Source organism: Phycodurus eques, chromosome 22, assembly GCF_024500275.1.
Source record: "Phycodurus eques isolate BA_2022a chromosome 22, UOR_Pequ_1.1, whole genome shotgun sequence".
In the NCBI taxonomy this organism is placed as follows: Eukaryota; Metazoa; Chordata; class Actinopteri; order Syngnathiformes; family Syngnathidae; genus Phycodurus; species Phycodurus eques.
Genome location: NC_084546.1, coordinates 415,435 through 434,366, shown reverse-complemented (window position 1 = coordinate 434,366; position 18,932 = coordinate 415,435). Strand labels below are relative to the sequence as shown.

General features: G+C 52.3%; 1 protein-coding gene across 5 annotated transcripts; it reads left to right on the top strand.

The window, feature by feature from the left end:
- The first annotated feature begins 92 nt into the window (after positions 1-92).
- On the top strand, positions 93-17,325 carry ptprb (protein tyrosine phosphatase receptor type b). Of its 5 annotated transcripts, none has more exons than XM_061668254.1 (41): positions 93-255; positions 329-540; positions 1,491-1,845; positions 4,683-4,826; positions 4,911-5,054; positions 5,169-5,426; positions 5,527-5,793; positions 5,886-6,002; positions 6,077-6,223; positions 6,322-6,439; positions 6,571-6,722; positions 6,841-7,116; positions 7,549-7,607; positions 7,685-7,889; positions 8,060-8,157; positions 9,139-9,304; positions 9,390-9,520; positions 9,608-9,755; positions 10,070-10,339; positions 10,426-10,601; positions 10,702-10,852; positions 11,512-11,612; positions 11,695-11,860; positions 11,924-12,205; positions 12,276-12,554; positions 12,922-13,065; positions 13,141-13,280; positions 13,360-13,493; positions 13,643-13,749; positions 13,829-13,934; positions 14,220-14,303; positions 14,419-14,436; positions 14,516-14,597; positions 14,668-14,758; positions 14,835-14,911; positions 15,001-15,135; positions 15,697-15,819; positions 15,895-16,052; positions 16,568-16,703; positions 16,781-16,886; positions 17,008-17,325. In XM_061668254.1, the coding sequence occupies exons 2-41, from the start codon at positions 490-492 to the stop codon at positions 17,028-17,030; spliced, it is 5,925 nt and encodes a 1,974-aa protein (XP_061524238.1). In that variant the 5' UTR covers positions 93-255; positions 329-489; the 3' UTR covers positions 17,031-17,325. The 5 variants fall into 5 exon arrangements, with proteins under 5 accessions (XP_061524238.1, XP_061524237.1, XP_061524236.1 ...); XM_061668253.1 differs by having other exon boundaries at positions 10,414-10,601; positions 13,829-13,929; positions 14,224-14,303; XM_061668252.1 differs by having other exon boundaries at positions 10,414-10,601; positions 14,223-14,303.
- Positions 17,326-18,932: the final 1,607 nt, after the last annotated feature.

The window sequence follows — 18,932 nt, the reverse complement described above, 5'->3', positions numbered from 1 at the left end:
CCTGACCCACTGGACTGCGGTTAACTGCGGTGTATGCTGGCCTTGACCTGACCTGTCGCAGTTGATGAATAAAACCCTTTGCAATGTTCCAGCTGTGCTGCATTTGGGTCCGAATTTACGCTCGCCACAAAATTGTCAGCCTGACGTCGACTGGCGACCAGTCCAGGGTGTACCCCGACTCCCGGCAGCAATCGGCACCCGCTCACTTTCTACCCAAGTGAGGGGAAGACCTCTCCAAAGTGGACGTTGGTGAAAGTATGTGCGGTGTGTTTGTCTGTCTTTGTGTTGCGTTATTTATAGCGCGTAACGTAGCCCGGCCGGCCGACAGGAAGCGAGCGAGCGAGGACAAAGGCCAGCAGGAAAGGCGGAGCTCCCGGAGTCGGCGGCGCTCCTGGAAACACGTCCGAGCGTTGGCGGAGCAGAGCCGGCCGACGAGTATGCCGGACGCCACGTTTGCCGGCCACCAGCGACCACTCCGCCTCGCCCGAAATGCTGGAACGCCGCGTTTGCCCTGGACTCCTCTTCATCTGGATGCTGCAGGTGACAAAACGCTCGATATCTTCACATCAACAGGATTCACATTGAAACATTTCTGCTGGTAAAAACCAGCTCACCAGCTCAGTGCCTGAGGCGAGCAACTTATTTAGGGTTAGGGTTCAGGGTTGAACCTAACCCTAATCCCGAACCTCACTAACATATTTTCCAATTGTTTATTTTCGTATTTTTTGTATTTCCTTTACATGAAATCAGATACGAGTTCTTTCATAAACCACATTTTTCAAAAGTTATTTTCAAATTGTTGTCCGTCTTGCGTACCGCTTATCGTCACGTGGGTGGTAGGCATGCTGGCACCAATACCAGCTCTCTTCAATCTGAAGCGGTCGCCAGCCAATCGCACGGCACATAGAAACAAACAACCATTGGCGCACACATTCACAACTTCAATCAACCTACCACGTTTTTGGGATGGAAACCGGAGTTCCAGGAGAAAAGCCACGCAAACTCCACGCAGGCGAGGCCGGATTTGAACACGCAACCTCACCACTGTGAGGCAGATGTGCTAACTCGTCGGCCACCGTGCCGCCCTAATATTGCTGTCGTAGAAAAATGTATTCAATTCAGTCAAATGCTCTTATCTGTAATTCACACATTTTTCAAATGTATGAAAAATGTTAAATGTACTGTATATGCTTTGTTTTTGTCCAAAAGAAAATGTCAATACACTAGTTACCCAATTATTTAATGAGATAAATGAAGAACAAATTATTGAAATGTGTTTCTTCCTTTTAACCAATTTTTGGTAAAAAAAAAAAAAACTACATTAATGCAACAAATTACAGGACTCTTGATCATGTAAGAGTTAACAGAAGTCGTAGCTAACTTCGTACTTGGTCGGAGTGAAAAGTAAGTGTAATAATGAATTGGGCAAACCCTTGGTCTAAAGTGATGATGATGATGATGATGATGATGATGTGGTGTCTGTCCATCAGGCTCTGAGCGGCTCAGTTCCCGCAGACGAGGCGTCCGACGCTTGCGGCGTGTCCGTCCGTGACGTGGCGTCCGCTTGGGATCGCGTTCGGCTGACGGTGAGCGCGCGAGGACTTAACTGCTCCTTTGCCGTGTCGTCGGCGGACGCCGGCGCGGAAGATATCCAGTGCAAGAGAAGACGAAGCGACGGAGAACCAGGATGGAAGGCGGAAGCCAATTTGACAGGAAGTGAGGGGCCGGGCGTCCAAAATGGCGTCTTCACGTGTGAGCTGCGTCACTTGGAAGCAGGAAGCGCGTATGTGCTGCGCGTTCGGTCCGGCGACAAGCGCCAAGTGGCCAACGTCACCGTGCACACCAGTAAGTTGGAAAAACCGAAACTTTCGAGCCGAATCGACAGAACGCCGCAATCTTTACGTACAAACATTAGCGCTAGCACAAGAAACCCCTTTAACACCGAAAGCTCCAAACCTTTTGGCTTAATTTGACGACGAAAGGGTCAGAAAATGTCCCGTGAATAAGTGCTTTTGCCCCTTTTCCCAGAAAACTTGGAATTTTCAAATATCTAGCAGGTTACGGTTAGGTTAGGTTATTCCTGACGTGTCCTCGCCAACGCGTCAGGGATAAAAGGGCTAGCTACATAGCGTTACATTGCCTGCATTCTAGCCGTATTTAAAGTACGGGAACATGACCTCGAGCTCTCCTTGAACGGGCTGCCCAAAACGTCCACCCGGTGACGACACCGTGCACGTTTTCCCTTATTTGTGTTCCTCCACCTGCTCCCTGCTTTCACCGCCGATCACAATGTCATCTGCATACATCACGGTCCACGGGGATTCCAGTCTAACCTCATCTGTCAGCCTATCCATCACCACTGCAAACAGGAAGGGGCTCAGGGCTGATCCCTGATGCAATCCCACCTCCACCTTCAATTCGTCCGTCACACCTCCCCGCTGTTCCGCTGCCCTCGTACACGTCCTGTATTATTCCGACATCCTTCTCTGCCGCTCCTGACTCCCGCATGCAGTGCCGCAGTTCCTCTCCGGGTACTCTGTCTTCGGCTTTCTCTAGATCTACAAAGACGCAATGTAGCTCCTTCTGACCTTCTCTGTACTCGTCCATCAACATCCTCGAGGCACACAATGCATCTTGTGGTACTCTTTCTTGGCGTGTGTATCTTCACGCACACACATCCATTTTCTTTACCGCTTACTAGGGTCGCAGGCTACTGGAGCCTATCCCAGCTGTCTTCGGGCAATTTAGAGTCTTCAATCAACCAAACACGGATGTTTATATATATATATATATATATTATATATGTATATATATGTATGTATGCATACATACATACATACATATATATATGTATATATATATATATATATATATACATATATATATATAAAGGTGAAAAACTAGTTACAGGCAGTGGTTTGAATCCCAAAGGTGAAAAACTGTGAAGTCGGATTTCTCCCCCCCCCCCCTTTAGGAATTTTCGTGTATGTGGGTACCAGAATGTTTGAAATATGTAAACAGTATTTATACTTGACATATTTGAGACAAAGATTACAACAGTACACGTATTTACTTCAATCTTTAATGATAAAACCTTACTCCGTAATTAACATTCATCAACATTGCCTTCTGAGAGAGGCGAAGAGGCTTGCGTTGGTGGCGCAGGAGAGGCTCTCACTTGACTCGTAGAGGCTTTAGGTTCACTCGGAGACTCTTCTGCTGGAGGCGCTGATGGTGGAGCTGGGGTTTTACCTTGGAGAAAATCATGCTGATGGGTAGTTGTTGTCTTTCTTGCTTCCTCTTTCGTAGATTCATAATGGCGTGCCACAGATGCAGAAACTTCTGCCCTCTTTGATCATATCTAAAAGTTTCACTTTTGCACTGATGGTCCTCATCATCTCCTTCCTCTTGGGCGCCCCGGAGGAAGCTTTTGCAGGGGCACAGCGCTTAGGCTAATCAAAAAAAGTTACCGCTTAAACAAAAAAGGTTGTCATGAACGCAACAATAAGATGGAGTATGCGAGACAGTCAACAGCGTGGACGACACTGGCGAGACACAACAAGGGAAGATGCCGGGTGAGGCTGCGATGATGCGCAGCCAATCAGCTGACGGGTTGAATCCACTCGTGCTCTCATTGGTCGATGTCGCTCCGGGAACCAATCGCGCGCCTTGTATGAGTGCCCGTGGCATGTACAAAGCCTCTGAGTCAACTCGTCTCTTTGTTTGGCATGCAGGGAAACCTCTCTCGCGCGTCAACATGAAACCGCAATATGGCTGTATGTTTTTCATTTTTATTTCTTGATGAATTTTTGGGAAAAACCCACGAAGCACTGAAGCCGCAAAACGTGAAGCGAGGGAACGCTGTGTGTATATATATATATATGTATATGTGTGTATATATATATATGTATATCCTCACATACATACACACACACAGACACGCACAGTCCCCTCCAAATGTATTAGAACGGCAAGGTCAAGACCTTTGTGTAGTTGTATACTGAAGACATTTGGGTTTCAGATTAAAAAAAATGAATGAGGCAAAAGTTCAGAATTCCATCTTTTATTTCATGGTGTTTACATCTAGATGTGTTAAACAACTCAGGACAGACCACCTTTTGTTTGAAGCCATCCACTTTTGTCACACACACACACGTGGTTTTTGCTATGTCGTGTCGTGTCCCGAACTCATGAAAAAGAGTCACTGAAACACGCGAACTTGTCACGTGGTGAGCAGTTAGCTTTAGCATGTAGCTAACGATTGCGTTCTTGGTGGAGTCGGACAACATGGCCGCACACCTTTTACTTTCACTAGCACTGATTAGAAATAGGAAGTGAGCGCCAGCTGATGTGAGGCGATAGGGCCTGTGTGTGTTTGTGTGGTGTGCGTGTTGGAAGGGATCCAAAACAGAAGTTCTTGTTGTTTTTCCATGCTGGGCCGAGCTCTCTGTTCATTTCCCGTCCTCAGTTGTTTTTTTGTTTTGTGTGTGTGTGTGCGCACTGTTGCATTGTGGGCGCGTGGAAGTAACGCCCTAAAGTATAACATTGTTATATAAAGGTTCACCTTTTAACTTCCCCCCCCCCCCTCAATTTGCCTTCAAGTAACTTCCTGGGGACAACAGAGAAGCGCTCATGGTGTGCGTGCGTGCGTGCGTGCGTGTGTGTGTGTGTGTGTGTGTCAGGTCCATCGGCACCGTGGGGCCTGCGTGTGACTTCCAGGTCGAGTGAGAGCCTGGAACTTTCCTGGCAGGCGGGCCCGGGCAGGACTCAGCGTTTCAGGCTGCTTCTGTGGGGACGCTCGGGAGGAGCAGACGGTGATCATGATTGTAGGTGATGTCACATCCTGTTTGCACTGGTGTCCAATGATCAAGAGGCTTGGGAGTCGTGTGACCGTATGCTCCTCCCACTAGCGCATCCGCTGCTGAACGAGACGTTGGAGAGCACCGCCACGAGGCGCGCCGTCAACAACCTGACCCCGGGCAAGCGCTACAGTGTTACCATGGCAACGGAGGCTGGCGGTCTGCACAACGAGACGAGCGTCCAAGTTCAGATTGGTAGGAGATGAAGGGCGCGTCGGATTCATTCGTCGTGTCACACGCACACGCGTTACGGCCCAGCCGTCGAGGAAGGTGATTGACCGTGCCCCGTCCCGACTGTTTTGTCTGCAGCGCCGGCCGCCGTCGCCGATCTGACGGCAGACGCCAACGGCACCGCCTTGCGGTTGTCATGGCGGCGGCCCGAGGGAGACGTAGACGCCCTGGCGGTCTGGCTGCGGTCCGACAATTCGAGCCGGCGACGAACGAATCTCCGTCCCGACGCCGCTGAGGTCGTCGTGGGTCAGCTGACCCCGGGAGCGAACTATCACGTGACTGTGAGCTCCTGGAGCGGCGAGCTGCTCAACCAATCAGAGATCCACGTACGCACAGGTGGGACCGGGTGCCCGACTTCCTGTCCTGTTTCACGCGCATTCATAAGCCTGTACATAATTTCTACCACATTGATGTAAATTCTTGGGGTGGCATTTAGCTCCCGCGGAGGTTTCTCTGCTGGCCTTGACGCCCGCCCCCCTGGGGGGTCTCTTCCTGTCGTGGGCGCCCCCCACTGGTCACTGGGACAGCTACAAGCTCGTCCTCCACGACGGCTCACGGGAAATAGTCAGCACCGTCCTGCACAAGGATGCCGTCAACTTCACCTTCCCCGGGACGGGACTACTTCCTGGGGGGCGCTACCGTGCCACACTGGCGGTGAAAAGTGGACGACGGGCAACAGAAAACAGCTGTGATGGAAATACGTGTGAGATGCGCGCGCACACACACACACACACACACACACACACACACACACACACACACACACTTGTGACCTCGACGTTGTGGTGTTGCTAGTTCCCGCGTGCGTGCGAGACCTTCACATCCGCCACGCCGATGAAACGTCGCTGAGCGCCATGTGGAACCACGCCCCCACCGGCTCCCGGGACGCTTACTTCCTGACCCTTCGCCACGGTAACCCCGCCCCCAACACCCTCGACCGGTCGCGTCGCTGCTCCCTGCTGACTGGCCGTTTGGCGGTCGTTTAGGTAACGTCACCGTGGATACCAGGGGGGTGGAGCCTCACACGAGGGAGTGTACCTTCAACGTGCTGACGCCCGGGAGGATTTACACCATCACCGTGGCAACTGCCAGTGGAAATCTCAGCGCGTCTGTCTCTGTGGAGGGACGGACAGGTCGCTGTCTTCTTCTTGCGGCCGAGTGCGCGTGTTTGTGGCTGATCTGAAGTGTGCGCGTGTTTGTGGCTGATGCGAAGTGTGCGGGTGTCTTGCAGTTCCCATGGCATTGAGCGCCATCACGCTGCATAGCGTTGACGTGGCGAGCCTCGAGGCGGCGTGGGAAAAACCGCGCGGGGACGTTGACTCGTACGCGCTCACGCTACTCCATGACAGGTGGCTAGCTTAGCGCAGCGCGAAGCAATGTTATTTGGGTGTGTCAGTCACTGTGCGTGAGACGGAGTGTGTGTTAGTGTGTGCGTGTGAAACCAGTTATTATTCGTGAACTTTTCTGCAATGTTGTCCAGCGTTGTTGTTCAGAAGCAAAGTGTTCCTGTTCCCGTTGGCTCCGCCTCCTTGCTGCTTTCTGGCTTAACCCCTGGCGCCGTCTACAGACTGGAGGCTGTCACTGTTAGTGGCGGCGTGCTGTCCAAAGTCACAAGTCTGGAGGCAAGAACCAGTGAGTGCAGCGACTTGCTTTCTTTCACACCGTAGACCTACGTACATAGAGACGAGACCGGAGTCACGAGAGACGGGTGTCATCCGAAGGTTCCCGTGTGTTTTCTCACGACTTCCAGCCCCGGCATCTGTTACCGAGGTAACAGTGGTGAACGGCGGTCGTCCGGACACTCTGCACGTGTCCTGGCATCCCGCAGGGGGCGTAGTTGACAGTTATCTGGTCCGCCTGGAGGACGTCGCCGTTGGCGGGGCGGCGGTTCACACGCTGGCCGTTTCGCGCTCGTCCCCGCCCGAGTGCTCCTTCAGCTCCCTGGTGCCCGGACGCATGTACGCTGTCGTCATAGCGACCAGGAGTGGCCGCTTGGAGAACGCCACCAGGTTTCACGCACGCACACGTAAGGGCCGCCAACTACTTCCTGTTACGGTTCAGGGCACGTCCTCATGAATTTTACTTCTCTGTGTTAGCGTCACAAAACTATTCTATGTTCTATGATCTCTTGTTCTATGTTTTTGGTCTACATGATTGTTCTGCTGTCATTGTTCTATGATTTTATCTGTGGACTTGTACTTGTTCTACGCTGTGTTGTCCTGAGCTTTTGTCCAACATCCAAGTATGTCTCGTCTATGTTGCGTTGTTCTGTTGTCTCGTACTATGTTCTAGGATGTCTGCTTGTACTCTGTACTCTAATTTTTGTTGTCTTTCTCCTGATTTTCTACGTTGTCATCACGCTGTCCGATGTCTGTTGTCTTCCGTCTGCTTGTTCCTATGTTGACCTGTGCTATATTATCTTGTAGCATGTTCTATGGTGTCTTGTTCTCCGCCGCAGAACCCGCCACAGTGCAGAACCCGACCGCCGTTCACTCGGCCAGAGACGACTTCCTCAAGGTGCGTGAGCTCATCTGTGCGCTTGAAACACTGGGGTTAGCATTAGCATTAGCGTTGGGTCGGTTGCCATTTGTCAGGTGTACTGGCGCCCCGCGTCGGGAGACGTGACGGCGTACGCGGTGGCGGTGTCGTACAACCACAGCGCGGTACAGAAGCAAAGCGTTCCGGCAGGACGCAGCGAGTGCGTCTTCGGCTCGCTTGCTCCCGGAAGACTTTACACCGTCACTGTGGAAACGTGGAGCGGCGACCTCGTTAGCAGCGCGTCCACGGACGGACGCACTTGTGAGTCCACAAAACCCAGTCAACGACCAAATTCTGATACGTCGGCCACGTATGCCCTCACATAGGCTGGCAACCAGTCCAGGGTGTACTGCACTTGGCCTCTTTGAAATTGTGTAAAATATGCATGTCCCCTTCAACTTTTTGTTTTCTCCTTTTTTTTTTTTTGCCAGTTCCAGCCTCTGTGGCCAATCTGTCGCTTAGCAACGCAGGACCAGGTGACCTGACTGTCACCTGGAGCCCCGCTCGCGGCGACGTGGAGCACTACGAGGTACGGAAGAGTGGCACATTTTTTGTATTTGAATAATATGTGATTGTTTTTTTTTTTAATAAATGACAAAACGTAAAATCGGAAGTTCCACATGCAGACAAGAACAACCTGCAAGGGGTTCCGCACGCGTCCAGTCAAGGTTCGCAATATTGTCCCCACAAGAGGGACTTCCTCCAGCCCAGGTTCACCCGATGTAATAAATGGGAAATGTTGTTGTGTTCGACATTGTCCGAAAAGCGTCCCCAAACCCCTTGGAACATTTCCAGATGATCTTTCAAAGTACATGTGATCGAGATCAAATCATTCCTGAAACCATTTTACAAAGCTCGGTTTTCGAAATGACTTCCACGACAAGGCGGTCACTCTCTTTGCTTGTAAGAATCGATGAAAATACGCTCGCAGTTAGTGCCTGAATGCCCAGCTGGGTACGTGCAGACCGAGCAGAAACAAATTGTGCTCCAGGCCCCACATGGACATGCAAAATTGCTTGGATCATGCCTTTGTTTTGAGCACGTCTCGGGCACCCGTCTGCAATATTAGCATCGCATTGAATAGGTTTCGGGTTCAGGAGTAATATACACCGTCGTTCTCCAATCCGTTACATGCGAAGCCTTCTTCTCCATTCGGCCAACTCGGAACAGCACCTGTGGGAACGTTAAATGTCTTTCTTGAAACACAGGATGTCACCTCAGAGCCACCAATATTCGATGTCGAAGCTTTGTTCGTTTTGATACGCATCATATCATATTTGTATACATCATATTCGTGTATTTAACTTTTGTTCGAGGACACCGGCCAGTGTGAGCAAATTCGACTTCAAACGATCGTGTCATGCTCGTTAGCATACACGGGAAGTCAGCTATGCCGCGTTCGCCTTGGTCACGTGACTTTCCACAAATAGCGGATTATACGAGTGAGACATTTTTAATCGGTCTTGTTGCATGTTGATTTAGTATGTGTTGTGTGGTCACGCGTGCGCAGGTTACGCTGCTGTTCAACGACACACGCGTGTTTCCTCCGGTCACGCTGGGCAGCGACGTGCAAGCGCACAAATTCACGTCGCTAACGGCGGGACGCCTCTACAAGATGGTCGTGTCCACATTCAGCGGGCCAAACCAGAGGGCGCTGTTCATTGAGGGGCGAACAGGTACGGCGCGCGACTCACCGCTAGTACGCGCGAGAGCGATCCGTGTCCGCTTTTGTCTGATTGGCCGTCGTGACTTCCTGCCCAGTTCCCGCCACCGTGACCAACCTCCACCTGGCGCCACGGCGCCACCCCGTGGACTCGGGCGGCGGCCTGGCAGTCACGTGGACGCCGGCGGTCGGAGACGTGGACGTATACTTCGTCTCGCTGTCCACGACAGTGAGTCGGAACTGCCCCCCGACCCCCAAAAACAAAAAGAAAAAAACAATGATTATGTCCCTTTCTGCCGTCACTTCCTGTCTCCAGGGCGGCGTTGTGGTGGAAACTCGACTCGTCCCCAAGCACGTATCGTCTCTGGACTTCCTGGATCTGATCCCGGGACACGCCTACAATCTCACTGTCCAATCGCGAAGCGGGGAGCTGACCAATAGCAACATGGCGTCCGGGCGCACAGGTTTTTTTCAACCGTTCAAATTCAACCGCTTCAAAAATCCAATGCCCCAAAGGTTAGATAATACAAAAGTCAAATAAAAGAAAAACTCAAATGCCTCAAAAGTCAACCGCCGTAAAGTGCCAACACCCCAAAAGCCAAAGTCGCGGGGACCGTTCAAATGCTGAGCATGTACAGTATGTATTTACATCTGGAACGCCATCAAATGGCCAATAGGAAAGTAGTCATCTGTTTTTTTTCGGCTGTCGAACGGCCAACATACTCACCGGCATTTTTTAATATTTTGTTTTTCTTTGCTGACGGTTTGGCGCCCTCAGCGCCGGCCCACGTGAGCGCCCTGCAGGCGGACAAGGAGCACACGCCGCATGGCCTGACCGTCACGTGGGAGCGTCCGGCGGGCCGCTACGACGCCTTCAGGCTGCTGCTCGCCGACCCGTCCGGCGTCCTGCTGGCCAACCGGACGCTGGCGGCCCAGACCCGCGCCCACCGCCTGGACGGGCTGACGCCCGGGAAGTGGTACCGGGTCAGGGTGGTCACGCTCAGCGCCGGCGTGGCCTCGGCGGAGGTGGCGGCCGAAGGACAAACGCGTGAGTCGCACTGATGGGGTGTGCGCGTGCGTGCGCTCATCTGTAAGCTCCACCCACTGTGTGCGTGCGTTCAGGTCCATCCGCAGTGTCCAACTTGACGGTGACCTCTGCCAACGTCTCCTCTCTTGGCTTCTCGTGGCGCCACTCCGACGGCCACGTCGACGTCTACGAGGTCTCGCTCCTCGCGGTGGCCGAACGGGCGCGTGACGACGACGGCCGAAAAGAGGAGCGGGAAGCGGCCGGCGGGACGGCGCGTCGGCAGGTGTGGAATCGGCGATCGCCCGAAAATAATTGCAACGGGGAAAATATATATTTTTTTCCATCGTATGTTCCTTTGTTGCTGCATGCGGTTTGCGGCGCAGGTTGCGGGCGAGCTGGCGGGCGTCCAGAAGGTGAAGCCGGGCGTGGACTCGTGCGTGTTTACCGGCCTGCGGGCAGGAAGTCTGCACCGATTGCAGGTGGTCAGCTGGAGTCGACGATTGAGCAGCGACTCGTCCGTACTCGCCAGGACCGGTCAGTCAACGTGATGTTGATGACGACGACGATGTTACTTTCCCGTCGGTCTTTTCGTCTCTACTAGTGACGCGCGATTACCCATACTCCCTATGGGCCTCGGGTCGATACCGAACTTATTTCGATGTATCGGGTACTCGTGAAGGCTGCCGATACCAGCCACCAAATCTGAGGAGGAGTAAGTCCTCCTCACCAGCAGTCGGTGCTAGGCTGTCGCGCTTCAACACATCGGCAAATCTTCGTCAGTGTCGACTTTGACTGCTGAGTGTTCTTTGATTTGTTGTTTTGGAGCCCTCTTGTGGCCGTTCAACGATGGTGTTTTCTGTGTGAAGGAAATCCTTCTCCATCCGCTCCGCATTAAGACGCAACGTCAGTCAGTATATATTGTCGCTGTGGGGCGAAAACCTCGTATGTCCAAATATGGTCAATGTCCTATTTTTTAACAAATTGATATGATTGGTCTGCCCCAACGTTGTCTGTTATTTTTACGCATTATTAACCAATCAAAGTGGTGAAATAACAATGTTGTTGTTTTTCGATGCATAAGGTATATTTTTCAAATGTACTCGTGGTATCGGTACTCGGGATTGGTGAATACTCGTACCGGTATCGGTCTGAAAAAGTCTCGACGCGTTCCTTTTTCCTTGCGTTGTCTGTAGCGCCCTCTCCTGTCGGGCGGCTGCGGCTGTACAGTGCCGGACACGCGGACCGGCTGACGACCAGCTGGAGGCACGGCGACGGGCGGAGGAGCGGCTACCAGGTCGGTCAAAACTCGCCGCAAAAAAAGAAAACAAAAAACCCCTTCCCGGGCTTGATTTGAAGCCGTACGGCGTTGACGTCAGGTGATCCTGTCCGACGTCTCCGGCGCCGTCCTGCGAGCCGAGCTGCTGGGAGCGGAGCAGAGCGGTCACATGTTCACGGAGCTCGCTCCCGGTAGGCTGTACCGCGCCGATGTCATCGCCCGCAGCGGCGAGATGAGTAACAACGCCTCCGCGCTCGGACGCACCAGTAAGAACAAACACCGCGGAAGAAAAAGTGAAATTGAAGTTGACCTTTCACCCTTTCACTCAGCCCCAGCCCCACCCACACAGCTGTCAATCAAGCAAGGCCCAGCCAATGACACGCTGGAGCTGCGGTGGGCCGGCCCCGCCTCCGGAGACTACGACGGCTTCGCCGTGGCGTGGTCGCCCCCCGACCGCCTGTCCGTCACGCACGCGCAGCTCGCCGCTCGCCTGCTGGCCGGCGCGTTTCCGGGGCGACGGTACAACTTCACCGTGGCGACCGTCAGCGGGGGCGGGACGCTGGGCGGGCCCGTCGTCACCAGCCAGCCAATCCGGGGAGACTTCACGACAAGTGGGTGGGGGACATTTTGGTGCGCGTGTGTGTTTTCTCACGTGACGGATCGTGGTTGCGTGTGGTTCAGATCCGCGCCCGCTGCTTTCCCTCCACTGTGCGCCCGTGTCGTCTTCGTCCGTGTCGTGTTCGTGGTCTCCTCCCGCGTCCGACTTCGACTCCTTCGAGGTCGCGTGTCGTCGTCACGATGACGGGGAGCTGACGTCGGCGCTGCGTCTGGGGGGCGGAGTCAACACTGTCACCCTGGACCAATTGGACGCATTCAGGAAGTACGCGGTGACCGTAAGGGTGTGGTCGCACGGACACGCGAGCGCGCCGGCCACGCGCACGGCCGTCACCATGATTGACCGTGAGTACACGTGCGCACGCACAACTATGAAATGGTAGCTGGACTGCACTTCTGTAGCGCTTTCCAAAGCCTCACATTCACCCACTCTCGCACACGCACATTCGTACACCAACAGGCGACTGCTGCCACGCAAGGCGCTGCCAGGCCCACTGGGAGCAAATTAGGGTTCAGTGTCTTGCCCAAGGACACGTCGACAGTTGGGATTTGAACCGGGGACCCTTCGGTCACTGGACGACCCGCTCTACCTATTGAGCCGCAGCGGCCCAAACTATTATCACACACACACACACACGTAGTCTGGATGACTACGTGTGTCAATCAAACACGTTTGATTGACAGGCTGTCTGTCCAATGGCTTGTCTCCCAGGCCCCCCGGCCCCACCTCCCAGCGTGAGCGTCGCGACGGCGAAGGCGACGTCGACGTCCATCTTGTTTCGCTTCAACTGCTCGTGGTTCAGCGACGTCAACGGCGCCGTCAGATACTTCGCCGTCATCGTCGCCCAGTCGCACGGTACGCGCCTTTATTTTCATCGAGTGTCTTTGACTTTTCTGTCAGTCTTAAGTCGATGGTTGGATTCCAAAACAGCCAACGACATCCTACTGCCAGAGCAGCGCCACCCTCTGCCCTCCTACCGCCACTACATCAACAACGCCTCCGTCAGGGCCTACCAGAGCGCCTACTTTATCAACAGATGCCCGCAAGACACCTACATCGCAGCCAGCCAGGTCTCACTCACACTCACACACACACACACAGACACACACACACACGCGCACAAGTTCATTGACCAATCACGTTGCGCAGGTGGTGGAGGTCAACTTGGGGGCGGGAGGCGACCGACTGGGCGGGGCCTGTGATCGTTACCGTGACGAATCCTACTTGAGTGACAACTACGGAGACTTCTGTGACGGCCCGCTGAAGGAGAGAACTTCTTACAGGTGACCGTTAGGGGGCGCACATTGTTCATAGGAAACACTACCAACTCACTCGCATGCTCGTGTGTGTGTGTGTGTGTGTGTGTGTGTGTGTGTGTGTGTGTGTGTGTGTGCGTGCGTGCGTGCGTGCGTGCGTGCGCGCGCACGCACAGGCTGAGCATACGAGCATTCACACGACTGTTTGATGAAAACGACAAAGAGTTTCCTCAGGCGCTCTTTAGCGACACCTATCTGTCCACGCCATTCCGGACACAAGCAGGTGAGACATATATATATACACACACACACACACACACACAAATGGCTGTTGAGTGATGTGCGTGTGTGCTTCCTTTCAGAGCCACTAGGGGGCGTGGTGGAGGGTCTGAGCGCCAGCATGTTCCTGTTGGGCGTGACGGTGGCCGTCGTCTCCCTGCTGCTGTACAGACACAGACTAAGGAAAGTGTACGTCCGGTTCAGCTTGCCACATTGAACCGCGATCAAGTCTGGTTCTGAATCGGGTTCTAAATCTGTTCCTGAATCTGATCTGAAATCTGTCTCCGGATGTGATTCTGAATCTCGTCCTGACTGTTGACCTGAATCTTGTTCTGAAAATGGTCTCGATTGTGGTTCTGAATCTTTTTGCATTTGTATTTCTCAATCTGGTTCTGAATGTTGTTTTGCAATTTGGTCCTGATTCTGGTTTCTCAGTGTTTCTGAATGCGGTTCTGTTTGTTTGTGATGTTTCAGCAGGGTGGTGCAGGAGAACCCGGAGATGAGGATGAACATGTGGAAGGAGGTGCCAAATGCTGGGATGTACGTAGGGGTCAGGAGGTTAGTGTGTGTGTGTGTGTGTGTGTGTGTGTGTGTGTGTGTGTGTGTGTGTGTGTGTGTGTGTGCGCGTGTGCGTGTCAGTCATGTTGACTAATTTGTGTTTTATCCTTCATAGCGCTCGTCGCGTCACCAGGTGAGCGCAATCAGAATTTTCCTTCTTCCAGTTCGGGGCCACATTGATTTGATTTTGACGTGCGCTTGGGCTCGTGCAGTCTGGTGAAAGCGAACCACTTTGAGTCTCACGTGTTGAAGCTGCAAGCGGACGCCAGCGTTCTGATGTTTGAGGAGTTTGAGGTGAGTGTGCGGCCGGCAGATCCGGGCGAGGGAAGTGCGCGTCCTTCCGAACTTCGGTCGTCGCCCGCAGGACCTCAAGGACGTGGGTCGCAGTCAGAGCGTGGACGTGTCCCGCGTGCCCGAGAACCGCGGCAAGAACCGCTACAATAACATCCTGCCGTGTGCGTTGGCGTCCCGTAAGACCTCGCCGGCCGCTCGTCAACCTCCACCCCCCCGTGACACGTTTCGCTTTTCTAGATGATTCCACGCGTGTCAAGCTGTCGTGCGCGGACGACGAATCGTGTTCGGACTACATAAACGCCAGCTTCATTCCCGTACGTGCTCGCACACGCAAACCCGAACGGCTGCGCACGCTTCCCGTACTTTTCTTACGTGTCGCCTGCCCGCTCTCGTCGTGTTTCAGGGTCACAACTTCCGCCGCGAGTACGTGGCCACGCAGGGCCCTCTGCCCGCCACCAAGGACGACTTCTGGAGGATGCTGTGGGAACACGGCGTGCGCGCCGTCGTCATGGTGACGCAGTGTGTGGAGAAGGGGCGGGTACGTCGGCCTCCGTCGCGTTTGACGTCGTGATTGCGTCATCGTGGCGACGACGACATCACAATGACGATGCCGTGATTTCATGATGTCATGTAGCGATGATGTCATGGTGTTGTCACGATGTCGTGACGCATTCGTGATGGCACGATGTAATTGTGATTCATCGGCTGGCCGATATTAACCCTTTTCAATTTTGCTTTTTTATTTATTTTTTTTTTTTTTTACACATCACACAATACGACAAAGAAAAAAAATGTGGCCGATTTTTACAAATACAAAAGGACAAAGTATTGTAAAAGAGTCAAATGTTCTGCCTGTAATTCATGTCTTTGTTTTTATCAGCATTTAGGGACCAAAAAAGAAATAATTGCATTCATAATATTTTTTCAATGCATCGTCCAATTCATCGGTTTTCAGAATTTTATTCCGGCAAATATCAGAATCGGCCTCAAAAAATCCATTTGGTTGGAACCCTAACGATGACGCAAAGGTCACGACGATGTCGTAATGTTTTCACGCTTCAGCGACGATGACACGATGACCAATGCGTTGACTGCGCAGGTGAAGTGTGACCAGTACTGGCCGTCCCACAAGGAGGCGCTGTACTACGGCGAGCTGGCGGTCCAGATGATGTCGGAGTCGGTTCTTCCCGAGTGGACAGTCCGAGAGTTCAGGATCTCCTCGGTGACTCGCCCGCTCCTCCGCGCCTCGCCAGCGCGCGTCAGCGTCCGCTAACTGTCGCGACTGCGCCTCCTGCAGGAAAGCGGCGGCCCTCGTGTCATTCGTCACTTCCACTTCACCGTGTGGCCCGACCACGGCGTCCCCGACACCACACGCTCGCTGGTCCAGTTCGTCCGGACCGTCCGAGACTTCGTGGACCGCTCGGCCGGCGCCGGGCCCGCCGTCGTGCACTGCAGGTTTGAGCCCGTTCGCGAGAATGACGTCACCCCAAAATCGAGCCTCTTAAGCTCAACTCCTTTCGGCTTTTTGCGATCAACTGCTGCAAATATTGAACTTTTGTAGTCTGACGTAGACTTTTAAGGGAAAACCTTTTATAGCCTTTCGTGAACAAACTGTGTTTTGATTTAACTCGATCACTTTCCTGGTCAAATGGATTATTTTGTGACATTTGTAGTATTTTGGTATTAGTATTGCAGTTTTTGTGCACAAATACTGTAGTTGTGGTCAAAAAAAGAAAAAATATGTAGTGTACTTTGTAGCCTTTCATTGTTGTTGAGGCAAAACATTTTCCTCACCTCAGGATCAAAGTATTGCTTTTTGTAGTCAACCTTTGTGGTCAAATCAAGTCTTTATCATGTATACAAATAATGGAACCTTTTCCTGGGTGTTTTTCAGTTTGTTTTTTTTTGTTGCTTTTTGTGTTCAGCTAATTGTTTCTTTTTGTGTGCAAACGTGTGGCTTTTGCGTTCAGCGCGGGCGTGGGCCGCACGGGCACCTTCATCGCCCTGGACCGCCTGCTGCAGCAGCTGGACGCCAAAGGCATCGTGGACGTCTACGGTTGCGTGTTCGACCTGCGCCTCCACCGCCAGCACATGGTCCAGACCGAGGTCAGGCCACGCCCACGCGCGCACGCGCCTTTACCAATGGCACTGACACGCGGCGACGATGTCACTTCCTGTTGCAGTGTCAGTACGCCTTCCTGCATCAGTGTGTGCGCGATGTCCTGAGAGCGGGCAAACTTCGCAGCGACGACGCCATCTACGAGAACTTCAACCCGGACTTGTGCCGCGGTGAGAACAAGCCGCGTGATGTCGTTGCCTTCTCGTGGCGGCTCCGCTTCATGACGTCATCAACTCGTGCAACCGTGACCTCACGACATGATGACATCATCGCCTCATGTTTCCGTTTCAGAGCTGATCCACGCGGGGCGCTGATGGAGAGGAAGTGTCGCCGTGGAGACAGGAAGTGACGTGTAGATGGAGAGAGGAAAGAGAATCCATTTATTTTTATATTTTAGTTCACAGCCGTATTTAAAGTTATTATTGGATGTAAATATGACATAATCAATATCAGGAAGTATATATTTGAACACTTTTTACTGTCAGCATTTGTAAGTTAAAAACACTTGTTTTTGTATGATTTATTATTTTAGTTGACCCACAAAATTAAGAAAAATGTCAACAATATTCGTTGTGTCACTACTTCAATACAATTATCTTTGTTGTGTGACTTAAGGACAATTGTGTGTGTGTGAAGTGAAGTTTACAAGTCCAGGCTAAAATATTAGGTGTGACGGATGATTTCAACATTTTTAAGTTCATCTGCGCCCGGTTGTTCAAAACTCATTGATTTTTGAACCACCGGTTAAGTAGCCTTAACCGACTGTTCACTTGACGTTAAAGTTAACACACCTAAGGACCTCCGCTAACATTTGAGCTGTGTGGTTAACTCTCAAGATGGCGTTCGCGGCTGACGATTCGCTTCAAACTTCGTGCGTATCATCTCAAGGCATGGGATGTTAAAAGTTGGGAAAATAACATTTATTCCATAAATAAGACACGACTGTGATCTATTTGGACATTTGAACGATCTTACATCATCAAGTCACAAACAAATATTGGAAATTGATAAACATTGAAGCACCTGTAAAATGTCTATATTGTAGGTTAAAATAGATATAACAAGCCAAAAGAATTAGCTCATGGATTTATGAAAAATAGTTGATTATGTCCCACAATGAAGCCAGTTTTTCAGTCAGATATTGACAGAATCATATTACATCCATGTGAAATATCTGCTGTACAGTTTTGACTGACTTTCTCTGTTGACTGGGTCGCTGAAACCGGAAGTCAACAAAATGAGGACTTGTGGGATGTATCGGCGCTCACCAGTGACGTCAACCACACCGTTCGCTTTGACGGTGCGGTGAGCTCACGACGTGACGAGCCATGTTTTGAACAACGCGTATTCGGCAGTCGGTTAGCTAACGGCGGGTTAAGAATTTACAAGAACTGAGTTTGGAACAACCGGGCCCTGGTGTTTCATTTATTTAGTTTTAGTGCAGAAGAAACTTTTGTGAATTACACTTTTATTCGGAGGCACAAAAGTTGCCGTAAGCGACTCCCAAGAAGGCGGAGCCAAACACACAAAACAGGATGTGAGCGCTAATGCTAATGCTACAAGATGATGAGAAATGCGATATCGACATTCATTTCCTGCTGAGGGAAAATGCTTCGATGCTGTCACGCTATAAAAAAAAATGGACAACGTAGCATTTGCAAAATGGAAACATTTAAAATGGCAGAAGAGGTGGGTGTATGTGTTTTGTGTCTTTGTGCGCGCGGTTGTATGTGATGCCAGCAAAGCACGCTGGTTGTCGGTTAATGGAAGGCGGGGACACGAGATTTTCAAAATTTGGCAAGGCTACACGAGCAGCAGCCTCCAGCACTTGTCGAAGTGGAACTCGTCGTCAGTGTTCTCTGTCTCGGCAAACAGCGCCTCGGGGTCGAAGTTCGTCTCCGCGCGGTAGGGGCGCGTCCTGTCGCGCTCGGAGCACTTCCTGTTGCGGATGGCCTCGGTGCGTGGCACGCGGTCAGCCGCGTGATGAGCGCACCCAGCGGCATCGGCCACGAGGAGGCAGTGCAGCAGCAGTCGGTCTGCGCACGGCCAACAAACGCGCGTGCTGTCACCCTTGACAAGAAACCCCATTGTGCGTGTTTTTGTGTCTGCGGCTGTGTGCGCGAGAGCAAGACTCGTTGTCGCCCCCTTGCGGTCGCCCGCCCGCCCTCCTCCTGGCGAAGCTCTGGCCGGCCAGCTGGCGGCTGAAGTACTCCTGC

Bases quoted from the DNA above. Each gene is read 5' to 3' on its own strand.
- ptprb (XM_061668249.1), top strand. From the start codon at position 490: ATGCTGGAACGCCGCGTTTGCCCTGGACTCCTCTTCATCTGGATGCTG. The intron at 11,613-11,694 runs GTCGGTCAAAAC...CGTTGACGTCAG, and splicing joins GGCGGAGGAGCGGCTACCAG to GTGATCCTGTCCGACGTCTC. The intron at 13,494-13,642 runs GTGACCGTTAGG...GCGCACGCACAG, and splicing joins AAGGAGAGAACTTCTTACAG to GCTGAGCATACGAGCATTCA.